The sequence below is a fragment of the Hirundo rustica genome, chromosome 1, assembly GCF_015227805.2.
Source record: "Hirundo rustica isolate bHirRus1 chromosome 1, bHirRus1.pri.v3, whole genome shotgun sequence".
NCBI classification, from domain to species: Eukaryota; Metazoa; Chordata; class Aves; order Passeriformes; family Hirundinidae; genus Hirundo; species Hirundo rustica.
This window is the reverse complement of record NC_053450.1, coordinates 109,865,109-109,877,493: the sequence shown is the minus strand read 5'-3', so window position 1 is coordinate 109,877,493 and position 12,385 is coordinate 109,865,109. Positions and strand designations below refer to the sequence as shown.

General features: G+C 40.5%; 1 protein-coding gene across 9 annotated transcripts in view; it reads left to right on the top strand.

Moving 5' to 3' along the window:
• The first annotated feature begins 273 nt into the window (after positions 1 to 273).
• Positions 274 to 12,385, top strand: part of BBS9 (Bardet-Biedl syndrome 9) — a 286,026-nt gene continuing 273,914 nt past the window's right edge. For 7 of the 9 annotated variants that reach the window (XM_040068434.2, XM_040068416.2, XM_040068389.2 and 4 more), the window contains exons 1-5: positions 274 to 452; positions 1,526 to 1,646; positions 4,973 to 5,123; positions 6,666 to 6,730; positions 9,165 to 9,278. In XM_040068434.2, coding sequence (XP_039924368.1) covers positions 1,535 to 1,646; positions 4,973 to 5,123; positions 6,666 to 6,730; positions 9,165 to 9,278 — 442 coding nt within the window. In that variant the 5' untranslated portion in view covers positions 274 to 452; positions 1,526 to 1,534. Of the gene's footprint in view, positions 453 to 1,525; positions 1,647 to 4,972; positions 5,124 to 5,379; positions 5,563 to 6,665; positions 6,731 to 9,164; positions 9,279 to 12,385 lie in introns of those variants that run through there. The other 2 variants (XM_040068464.2, XM_040068474.1) reach the window with 2 other exon arrangements.

Here is a 12,385-nt window from a genome sequence, read left to right as displayed (position 1 = left end):
AAGGGTAGACGCACCGGTGGAGCTGGGCGCCTCGAGAGCAAGAGGTTTCTGTGAAGGGTTTGAAGAAGAAACAGAATAAGTCGCCGAGTGCTTAGGGTTTATGTTTTTTTTCCTCCTCTCAGAAAATATGAAATAAATGCTTCTCTTCTTTGCTCTTCCCCCCAAGTACAGGACGAAGTGAGAGAGCCCAACGGCCCATGGCGCCGCTTCCCAAACTACATTTCCCAAGCTCTCCCCGGGGCGGGGCGTGGGGCTGTGAGTCGGTGCTGGCGGTGAGGAGCGGTGGGTGCTGGAGATGGCGGCGGCGGTGGCAATGCGCTTGTAGCCCTGTAGCCCTGCTGCTTTGTGTCTCGCCTCGGGCTGCGAGCCACGAGCCCCTGTGAGGAAGCGGGGCTGCCGCCCCCGGGCGGCTCGGACTACGCCGTGCCAGGGAGCTACCGCCTCCCGCCCAAGTAAGCCATCGCCGGGCTCCTTCTCCCGCTCCACGGGGATGAGTGTGTGTGTCCGTGTCCGTGTCCGTCCGTGTCCCAGGCTCGGTGTAGGTGCCGAGCGTGCTCAGGGGCTCTGTGAGGGAGGGCAGGAGGGAGTGAGGGAGTGTGTGTGGAGGGCTGTGCTGTGCCAGCCCGCACCCGGCGGCAGCAGGTTGCCTAACGGACATAGCGACGGGAAAAAGGTGGAAAATAAGTGGTTTTGTTTGCCGGACTTGGTTTCCTTGAAGGAGGAAAGGCGCGGGCGGGCTTGCAGGCTGCGTTTGTTCCGAATCTCATCTTTTGCCCTTCTTTTCCCCGGAGCTGCTGGTGCGCGGCAGCCCCTCGGCCCCTGTGTGGGCTGTGGGGTCGAGTGTGTCCGGGTCCACAGGCTCCGAGCTGTGAGTTTTGAGCTAGGATAATGTTACTGTCAAGCTGCCCGCAAAGGGATTAGTCTCCTCGCTCCTTCCCTCCCCCCTTCTTAAAATAACATCAGGTAGGGAGCAGAAAAGCTGATTTGTGCCCTGTACGACCGAGTTATTTAGTCGTGTCACTGGAGCATCTTCAAGGCGATTATGCAGTGGAAGTTTTGATGTCGTCCGTTTATGTCTCCTTTTACTTGTCTAAAAATAATTTCTCTTGCAGAAGACTTGCATCAGAATTTTTTTCTTTTTTTTTTTTTTTTTTTTTTCTCTTCTTGGTAAGAGAAGAGACCTCAGTTCTGTGACTCTGAAAACTTTTTTATTACTTAGTGTTTGGAAAAGAAGGCATTTAGCATTTAACAGTTTTTACAAGCCTGTTATTGTGTTGCCTTTTTTCATATAACTATCAGTGTCTATCACAACTAATTTAACAAATGACTATAAGATTCCTGAAGTTGTTTTCTGAACTGTGTAACCAGAAAGTCCAGACTTTCTTAACATGTATTTAGCTCACAGTAGCGCAGTGTGAAACTGAGAGGTATAATATACTTAAGTAAACCTAACAAACAAAAAGCTTTTGAATAAACATTTGCATGTATTAGTATAAACTTTAACAATGGTTTGTTTCATTTTCAGTAAAGAAGAATGTCCTTGTTTAAAGCTAGAGACTGGTGGTCTACCATACTTGGAGAAAAGGAAGAATTTGACCAAGGCTGTCTGTGTGTTGCTAATGTTGATAATAGTGGCAGTGGACAAGGTAAATTCAGGCTTAAAATTGCTGGCTTTTAAGCCACATAGCTGTAGGTTTGCTTTGACCAATGCATGCTGAAAGCTTGTTAGCCAGGCTAGTTGTCTAGTTAGTTTTAGGTGTGCTATCTTTAATGTGTTCGTCTAGGCTTTAGAAGACAAATTCAGTGCTCTCTGTCTTTCCATATTTGTACGCTGCTAAATATGTTAATTCTTGCTTGTGTTTACTAGTAACTTCTCTCATGCCTTATTCCCTCAATGGTAGATATCTTTACAATACAGAATTTACAGTTAGTCATGGAAGCAGACACATTGTGACTTGTAAAAACCCAAGGGGAGAAGAAAGGAAGGTGAGAGCTAAAAATTTAAGAATTTAGATAAACAAATAAACAATCTTTTTGATCTGGAAAATTAAGTAATGTTTGAAGTAAGTGACTCTGCTTGAGTAAACCTGCATTTCTGTGTAGTCATTAATAATGTGAAATGATCTTTGCTGTCAGTGAGAGTTTTTGTGTGTGTATTTTTTTAAATTAATAAATTCTTGGTGTCTTTATGGTATCATGCTCGCCTTGGAACTTCGTTTTTGCACAGTAGAGGGGCTTGAGTTTGATTCCTTGCTGCCATACTCTTCTAAAATTATTTTAATGTAAGATTCTCCCTTTTCAGGACAATTTAAATAAAGTTGAGTTGTTACTGATTTGGTATACAATCTTTGCCAGTAGAAATTCATTAGAGTCATTTAGGTTGGAAAAGACCTTTAAGATCGTTGAATCCAACAGCTAACCTGTGTTTGCTAGTAAACCATGCCCTTGAGCACCATGTCTACACCTCTTGTAAATACCACCAAGGGTGGTGATTCAGCCACTTCCCTTGGCAGTCTCTTCCAATGCTTCACAACCTTTTTGGTGAAATTTTTCCTGATATCCCATCTAGGTTTTACAGCCCGTGGTGCACCTCTCAGCCCTTCACTGGCTTTGTTGCTGTTCTCTGGTCATGCTCCAGAGAGCTCCACCACCTCCATGACTTTCTTGTAGTGCGGGGCCCAAAACTGAGTACAGTATCTGAGGTGAAACCTCACCAGTGATGAGGGGCAATACTTCTCTGGCTACGCAGTTTCTGATACAAGCCAGGATGCAAGTGGCCTTCTTGGCCACTTGGGCACATGCTGGCTCATGTTGCAGCTGCTGTCAACCTTCACCCTAGGTACTTTTCTGCTGGGAGCTTTCCAGCCACTCTTCCCCAAGCCTGTTCTCTTGCATGGGGTTGTTATGGTTGAAGTGAATCACCCATCACTTGGCCTTGTTGGACCTCATACGATTGGCTTCAACCCATTGTTCCAGCCTGTCCAGATTCTTCTACAGAGCCATCCTACCCTCCAGCAGATCAACCCTCCCACCCAACTTGGTGTCATCTTCAAACTTACTGAGGGTGCACTTGATCCTCACATCCAGGTTGTTGATAAAGATATTGAATGGGACTGGCCTCATTGCTGAGCCCTGGGGAATGTCACTTTGACTGGTCACCAGCTGGATTTGACTCAATTCACCACCACTCTCTGGGCTCAGCCACCCAGCCACTTTTCTACCCAGCAAGTAATGCACATGTCTAAGCTGTGACTGTCCAGTTTCGCCAGGAGAATGCTGTGGGAAATGCTGTAAAAGATATATTAAAGTCGAGGTAAACAACATCCACGTTCTGTCCCTTTTCCTTTAAGCTGCTCACCTTGTCATAGGAGATCAGGTTGGTCAAACAGAACCTGCACTTAATAAACCCTTTCTGGCTGGGTCTGATCCCCTGGTTGTCCCATACAAGCTGCACGATGGTGCTAAAGATGATATGCTCCTTGACTTTCCATGGTACTGAGGTCAGGCTGACTGGCCTGTAGTTCCCTGGATCCTCCTTCTGACCCTTCTTGTAAATGGGCGTCAATTTTGCTAACTTCCAGTCAACTGGGAGCTCCCTGGTCAGCCAGAACTGATGACAAATGATGGAGAGTGGCTTGGTGAGCACTTCCACACTCAGTGTTCTTGGGTGGATCCCATCTGGCCCCATAGACTTGTGTTTGTGTCTAAGTGATGTAGCAGAATGCTGACCATTTCCCCTTGCATTATGGGGCCCTCATTCTGCTCCCTGATCCTGTCTTCCAGCTCAGGGGCTGGATACCCAGAGAACAGCTGTTACTCTACTGAAGACTTAGGTGAAGGCAGCTCTAAGTATCTCAGCCTTTTCCTCATCCTTTGTCACTTGGTTTCCCCCCTATCCAATAAAAAATGGAGATTCTCCTTGGCTATCCTTTAGTTGCTGATGTATTGATAGAAACATTTTTATTGTCTTTTATGGCAGTAGCTAGAGTAAGTTCTAGTTGGGTTTTGGCCCTTTTAATTTTCTTCCTGCATAACCTTACAATTCAGCTGATTCAGCCCCCCTGATTCAGCTGCCCCTTCTTCCAAAGGTCATATCTCCTCTTTTTCCTGAGTGCGCTGTGCAGCCAGGATGGTGTTCTTTACTGCAAACTTGTGTTTTGACACACAGGAATGGCCTAGCCCTGTACCTTTTAAGGCTTCTTTTGTTACAAATGTTCAGCCTTTGTGGGCCCCTATGCCCTTCAGGACTTCCTTCCAAGAGACTCTGTCAACCAGTCTTCTAAAAGGGTGAAAGTCTGCCCTCAGGAAGTCCATGACAGCCCTTTTGCTGTTTCCTCTCTTTCCTTCTCTAAGAATCAAAAATAAAACTTTGTGATTGCTGTGCCTGCTGCAGCCTCCAACCACTGCATCACCTACAAATCCTTCTTTGTTCACAAACAGCAAATCCAGTGGGACACCTTCCCTAGTTGATTCTTTTACCAGTTGTGTAAGGCAGTTTTCTTTCATACACTCTAGGAATCTCCTAGACTGTTCTTCTCTGCTATGTTATATTTTCAGCAGACATCTGGTAAGTTGAAGTCCTCCACAAGAGCAAGGGCTCTCTCGAGGGTGATTGTGAGACTTCTTTAAGCTGCTTGTAGACTATTTCATTGCCTCTTTGTCCTTGTTGGGTGGTCTTTCACAGACTTCCACCATGACATCTGCCTCATTGGCCTTTTCCCCATTCTTACCCATAAACACTTAAACCTATCCCTGCCATCACTGGTGTTGACAAATATTCACAGACCTGCAAAAAATGGCATCACTGAAGTTAAACTAGAAGACATAATGAACATTAATTGAATCATGTCAATATTCTATCTTTTTAGGGTGTTATTTGAAGCACTCTGCAGCAGATTGAATTCCATGTGTGCTATTGTATTGTGTAGTAGCCTATGTGTTGTTTTTGCTTGTGTGTTTGTTTGTCTTTTAGATAAAGTTATTGTGGGCAGTTATAAAGGATATCTCAGAATCTTTAATCCACATCCTGTGAAACCTGGAGATGAAGTACAACCTGAAGACTTGCTCTTGGAAGTGCAGTTGCGAGAACCAATATTGCAGGTGGAAGTGGGAAAATTTGTTTCGTAAGTAAATGGCATGTTATAGTGCTGTTTATTTAAGTCTTAGATGTGATTTTCTTTCTTTTTTTGGAGGGTGAGTTTTCAGTTTCTAGATGGACAGTTATGTGGGAAGACAGACAGACATAGTGCTGAAGGCAATCTTGCCCCTGATATATTGCAGCCGTGTTAATTACCAAAGAGTAGGAACAGCCTTGCCCTCATGGCTGTGGGTGTGATAAAAGAGTGAGTTAGCTGGTAGAGGATTAGTTGGAGTCTTCTGGCTGTGCTGTGAGGAGAGAGGGACAGGAGGTTGTGTGAGGGACAGGCAAGGTTAGGTGGCCATGCTAGGGACAGGAAGGAGCTAGCTGGAACTGCAGATGGAAGAGAGACGAAGGAGAGAAAAAGCCAGAGCTGCCCATGGGAGGCTACGTAGAAAAGGTGTGAGAGGCTTTTAGACACCAAGGTGCTGATGTTTGAAGCTTTCTTTGGTGTTAGTTGTACCTCCTCTGCCACAACTGTTAATTGCATCTATGAATCCTATAATATGCATTTGATGTATTTTTTGAATCATTTTCATTTGAGAGAATTTTTACTTAAGGTGTATATATAGAGGATAATCTTCTGGATAGTTATACAATTTTGTGGAAGTATGTAGAACAGGAAAAACTTAATATTGAAGGTTATCTTTTAAGGCATTAAGAATACTTGACTAACTTGTTATGGTCTAGGATGTAACACTGGCCAATTGTTTCCTGTTTGATAGAGAATAGAAGATCCTTAATTACAATGAATTTATTGGAAACAAGTGTCCAGGTAGAGGAGAGGTACTGTGACTCTAAGGAAAGCACCTTGTAGTTAATTGGTTGTAAGAGAATCTACTTAGGAAAACTTTGTTTTAGTAATTAGTTCTTGAAGGTTTAATTTTAATTTTGAACTTCTAATACTGTAGCATGATTTAAAAAATGAAAGTAAGACCTGTACTAACCATGGGAAAGATTCATGCTCTGAGACCAAATGGTCAAGTACTTCTGGAGTGACCCTTTGCAGGAATGATGTCTTACTCTGTGAAATCAACTAATTTGTTGTTGATCAACTAACTTTGTATTTACAACGCAAATACTTTGCTAGAAATACTATTTGTATTTGGAGGAAGAAGAATGTGAGGGTTCGAAGGGTCCATGCAGTTAGTACGAAAGTGAATTAAAAAAAGTAGTGTGATATTGCTGAATAATACTTGTTTGGAGGGATGATCTTCATATTCTCCCTCCATGAAGGATTATCAGCACCTTATTTCAAATGACTTTCAATCTAAACTGGGAAAATAGTTGGGTTGCTCTTTGTGTTTGAATCTCAAAATATGTTCTTAAAGGATTCATTTTGATTTTGAAATTAACTCCAAATACTTTAGCATGAATTTAGGAAGATCAGTACTTCTGAGTTTTTATGCTAGTATCTAACACCCAAACCTTTGCATGAGAGCAATTTCAACATATTACTTGAATTTTATCATTTATGAATTCTATTTGAATTTATCTAAAAATGTGTTCTTTATACCCTTTTTTACAGTGGTACTGAAGGACTTCATCTGGCTGTGTTGCATTGCCAAAAACTCTGTGTGTATGCTGTTTCAGGTTAGTTTACAGATCAAGGCTTTCCAGTGATTTTAAGTGTATTCTAAAGTCTGGATTAGGTGAATGTTAAACTTGGTGTATACAGTGTTTGCTCAGCATTGGTGAAGAGTTGCAGTCATGTTTTTTAACTCAAGCTCACATATGAAGAGGAGACATTAGTAATTAGGTTTAGCAGAGGTTTGCTGATCTGCTCCCTGCCTGAGATGCTGTGATGTGTATGATGGTCTGTGGTTAGCAGTGATTGTGAACAACTAGTTCTCATTGTAGTTTTATGAATTGCTGTTTTTGTTCAACATGCTAATGAACAAATGGGTGTATAATGCCAACCTACTTAGCTCTTTAAAAATGAACAATTACTATTCTTCCTGAACTCACAAGTCCAGATAATTTTTTACAAAGCCAGAATGTTGGTAAGGTAGCCCATGAGAAGATAGGACGTTAATACTGGTAAGAAGTTGAAACCATTGTGTTTTGTCTTAAATCCTCTTTCTTCTACTCCTTTTGGCTGGAAATTCTATGTGATGTGTTCTCTCTGTATGTGAAGAACCTAGTTATGAAATACATATTCTGTGCTTTTTGATTTTTTTTTTCTATGTGCTCAGAGCAAAGCACAGACTTGAGAGATTTATTAATGGTACACCTATCTTCAAAATTCAATACACAGCATGGTGTTGTTCATTTTCTCTATGCATGGACACACTCTGTGATTCCTTTCATTACAATAGCATGGTTTTCTTGTAGGAGCAGCTTGTTTCCCATTTACAGCCTTGTAGTTAGGTGACAAAAATGTGCTCTCTTTGCCTATCTGGAGACACCTGTGAAAGTGGTCTTTTCTGAGGAGGGATTCTTAGAGATGTACTGCAGTTTTTGTGCTTTCTCTCTGCTGTAATAGTGTTTATGCCTTAGGATTGTAGCCTACCAATTCAATTTTTATTAAAACAATATTTTAAAATTTGCATTAAGAGCACATGATAGTAAGTCTAGAAGTCTTTAGTAGTTATAATTTGCTGTTTGGTCTACATGGCTTAAGCAGTTAAGTAATAATAAAAGTAAAATTTTGTTATCTTTTAATAGACTTTTCATACTAATCTGTAAGCATTCATGCTTTAATGGCAATTTCTGTCATCTGAGTGAGTACTCTCAAACAAGCTCCTTTGAGAATGAACTATCATTACTTCTTTATGCTTTTAAGGCAAATTCCACTTTCATAAAGTGGAATCTTTACTTGCTTTATAGATGTTAGCGTAGCTGTTATTCATAATAAAAATGGCTATGCTGCTTCTTTTGACAAATGAAAGCATCCTTCAGGGCTGACTAAAATATGGCCTTGATATTGCATTACAGTCAATATACACAGACTGACTACTTTCTAAGTTGTTTATCTTTAAGTGTTGCTGATTATCTAGTTACTTGAGTAGGCTTTGAGTAACTTGAGTAGGCTTTCCCCCTCATGTCTAATTCAGTCTTTTCCCTCAAGTGGATCTGCTTTAGGGGTACTTAAAACTCTTTGATTGGAGAAATTCCCTAAAAGGTTATTGTAAGCTACAAATCTTTTATAGAATGTTGTTGAAGTTGTTGGAATAATCTTTGTATAATTAAAACTGTGGTAGGATTTAGCTCAAAACACCTTTTCCCAGCTGATGTGATTGTTATCAAAGGTTTTGGTTAACTTTTTTTTGTTTGCTAATATTAGTCTTTAAGTATTACTTTATGTAATGAACTTTACTTTCTTCATGGGGTTCAGGAAAAACTTCACTCTCAAAAGAGGAGCTTCAGTTTCTTTAGAAAGACTTATTTTCTGCTAGTTCCTTGAAGGAGTCAGGAAACTAAAATTCATAGAGACCTTTTCAGAGAATGTGATGTTTATCACAACATTATTTTTATTACTGCATGTTTGTCTTTCATCTTTGCATTGCTGATCACTCCATTCAATTTCAGGCAAAGTAAAGGCAAGTGATGAGTGTACCCTAAACACAGCTATGTCAAATGTAGCTAATGAGCAGCTACAGCTTAATTTGAGATAAAGACTATTGCAGCTGAAGCTGGCTGTTGGATGTAGTATATTTATCAAATAGCTAGAGAATCATAAGAATTCCCCTTTGAGTGGGGGGAATCAAAGCTTTTTTTTTCCTGATCTTAGAGGTATGCCCAACATGAAAAATACATTTGAGTAATAACATCTCAGCCTTTTGTGAGGTCTTTATACCATGTTTAGTATAATGAGACCTTATTTCTGGTTCTGGCATTTAGGAATTTTGTAGCTTGGTGATTTTTTTTCCCCCCCTCAGAAAACAGCAGTGTGAGCCTACATATCTCAAAAGTCACTGGAAATTAGGTTACATTTTCTTCAGATTGTTTACACTGATACTCCTCTGCTTCTTCCACAGTGTGTGGTTCAAATTAACAAGTATTTACACTTTTTTTTTTTTTGTAGGAACTCAGGGGAATGTGGAACATGGGAACCAGTATCAGATTAAACTGATGTATGAGCACAATCTTCAGAGAACTGCTTGTAATATGACTTATGGACCATTTGGTGGTGTAAAAGGTAAGCTCCTTGTATGTTCTTTACAATTAATTGTTTAACTGAATTTTGAAAGACAGCATGATGCTTCTGTCTAAAGGACATCATCTTTCTAGGCATGATGGTACTTTTTATCTGATTGATATTGAAAATAACTCAAATTGAAATAAGTGAAGAATATTAAATGCTGAGTAGTTTTTTTTTTTCTCCTCACATTTTAAACTGGATATGAGTTTACAAGGATAATACTGATTTTAAAAAATGTGACAAAATTACTGGCTCTTCCCTTGTAAAGTACTTCAACATCTAAAAATGTTTTCTTCTATACTTCAATTCTGTTTTACTTTTCTGTGCTTGCTTATCGTGGACAAGTTAAAAAGTTAACATCTTTTGCTGAACCTAAGGTGTCAAGTGTCTTGAAAGACGTGTAATGCAGACTTCTAAAAAACTACTTAAACTTAGACTGGGAAAACAGAACAGTGGACAGTAATATTTATGGTGTATTTGTAGATTTGAGTGAGTTTAATAGGTATCAGTATTTTTTTGAACTTGTTTTTGTGTTCCAATGTGGAAGCATTTAGATTGGCTTTGCATAACATCTCCTTTTCTACAGAAGTAAAGATTGCCCAAATATATTTGATGTTGGCAGTTGTCAACAACAGTAGTGTCACTAAACTGTTAGTGGAGTGATAAGTCACTTTCCAAGGCAGAAAGTCTCCTGCATCAGTATGGCAAATATATGCAGACAGTCCCTCAGTTCTGTGCCTGTAATAACCTTCCAGTAATAATGCTACAATGCTTTACCCTAAACTCAGACTTGTCCCTGGGCTTAAATACAGCTGAGCAAAATCCTTACTGATTGAAGAGATTTTCACCTACTAATTTCTTACATCTCCCTAGAGGAAAATGGTCAACTCATGTGGGTGAGAAGGTATAAGGGCTATGAATATCTTGAGGAGTGAGTGTATATAGTATGGGCATGTTCCTGTTAAAAGCAGAATATGTGAAGACAATACAGAGGTTCCTAAATCTGAGAAGAGGGAATAATGTTCTCTGACATTCTACAGTGTTGCAGTAACAAATGGATAGGGGATAGTAAACTAAGTGTTGTGAGTGTCTGTTAATGGTTCAGAAAGAATAAAACAGCTAAACTTGTATCACCATGCAGTTCTGCAGAAGACATTCTCTGGATTTTTGTCATGCATGTTTGTTTACTTTGGAGGTCTAAGTAGAGATCTGGCCACCAGCTCAATTTTGACTCCAGACTGGTCTCATGAGCTGTGGTGGATGCAAGTAATCTGATGAAGAAGGTGTCTTTGCAAGCTAGGGAGAAAGGAGGTAATGTTTAACCCAGAACCTACTCAGCAAGGCAGACACTTTTCAACACCTAGGATGGTTGAAATGAGAGCCAATCCTGACAAAGCAGCAAGAGTAGCAGAAAGAACTTCTGTAAACTTTTCTGAGTTTTCTGTGTTAGCATGTCATGTGTTAATTACCTTTTCCTTCACCATGTTCCAGTTGACATGTGTGTTTATTGCTGTTGGACAAAGAATGATCTCAAGTCATAACATAAATCCCTGCCTTCTTTGTTTATTTATGTAATGAATAATACTTCTTCCTATTGTAAGATCAAGATGCTTTCTGGGATGCTAAATCTAGGAAAATGATAGTGAATGTTGAGGTACTTGATAGGAGACTAATAAAGCATGTATTGAAGCATCACAGAAATTGCAAAATGGACACTGGCGAAAAGTCCTTTTTGGGAAATGAAGGAATATTCTTTTTTTTGGTAGATTTCCTGGACTGAATGTTCTTTGTGACTTTTCTGGACTATCTGATTAGATTTCTTATCTAATATTTCTTATCTTTCTTGCCCCAAGCCTTTTGCAGTGAATCTATTTCAGGCTTTTTAAGTACCATTTTTAATATCTTGTTCTGTCCTTGAGGCTTATGAAGGACAGTATTGTGGTTTTATTTCCATCTTGCAAGACCAGCCAGAGTGAACCAGAAAGGAGGTCCAGTAAGTGCCGTTAATTTTACTAAACAAATGCCTGTCCTGGTCTAGCCTGCCATGCTATCTATGTATATCTGTGTTTGGTGGGTGTTCTGGTGTGCCACTGAGAGTCTGTAAATAAATAAACTATTTTTTTTTTACCATCAGCCTTTCACAGGTTGCTCTGGAATTCTTTTCAGGCATCTACTAACTGTGTCTCTTGTCTTCAGTAAAGGTTAGTTCACAGTGGTGCAGTAAGCCTACAGCAATGAGCTTGCTTTGCTAACAATCTGCCTTCTGCAGCACGGTCTGGAAGTAGAATAAGAAAATAGAGGGAGAGGTTTTGCATTTATTGCTGTCTGTTGCTACTGTGGCTAATATGTGCCTTACTGTTATACTCAAGCATGTTTGAAACAATGTGAGGGTGAAAGCTGCCCTTCACAAGTCATGTTCACAGCGCTACTGAAGCAGACATAGCAGAATGGCAGTTGAACAGAAGGAGGAAAGCATGCGTACAGGGGAAGTGTGCCATGGGAATGTTGGGGAGAAGGGCTTGTCAGTTCCCCAGGAACAGGAATTTTCATCTGAGTAAGCAAAGAATGCTGTGGGAGTTGACACAGAGAACTTGATCTATGAAGTTGCTCAGTCTTGCTCAGATTTCTCTTGCTGAAGGTTATACTTTTTCCTTTTTATGAAGCTCTTAATCCTGTACCTTCAGTGGTAAAGCAGTGCGTTCTATACAGCCGTATGATTTAACACTGACAAAAGGAAAAAAAGGTTGAGTTTGCAGTCCTGAGAAGTATGGGACAGGTGAAAAGTAAAGTCAGGACCATGAACTTTAGGCAAGCAAACTTCCCAAGGAGTTAGTTGGACCCCTGGTGAAACTGCCATCAGGAACAAGGAGTCAGAACATGGCAGATCTTCAGGGATGCCTTCCACAGAGTGCAAGAGAATCAGGATCCTCAGGTGTGAGAAATTGGGAAAGGAAGGCAAGAGATGGGCATGTCTGAGCTGAGATCTTCTGGTCAAACTAAAGGGCAAGAAGGAAACGCGCAGCCAGTGGAGACAGGGAGAGGTGGTCTGGGAAGAATATGGTGATACTGTCTGGTTGAGTAGGGATGGGGTCAGAAAAGCCAAG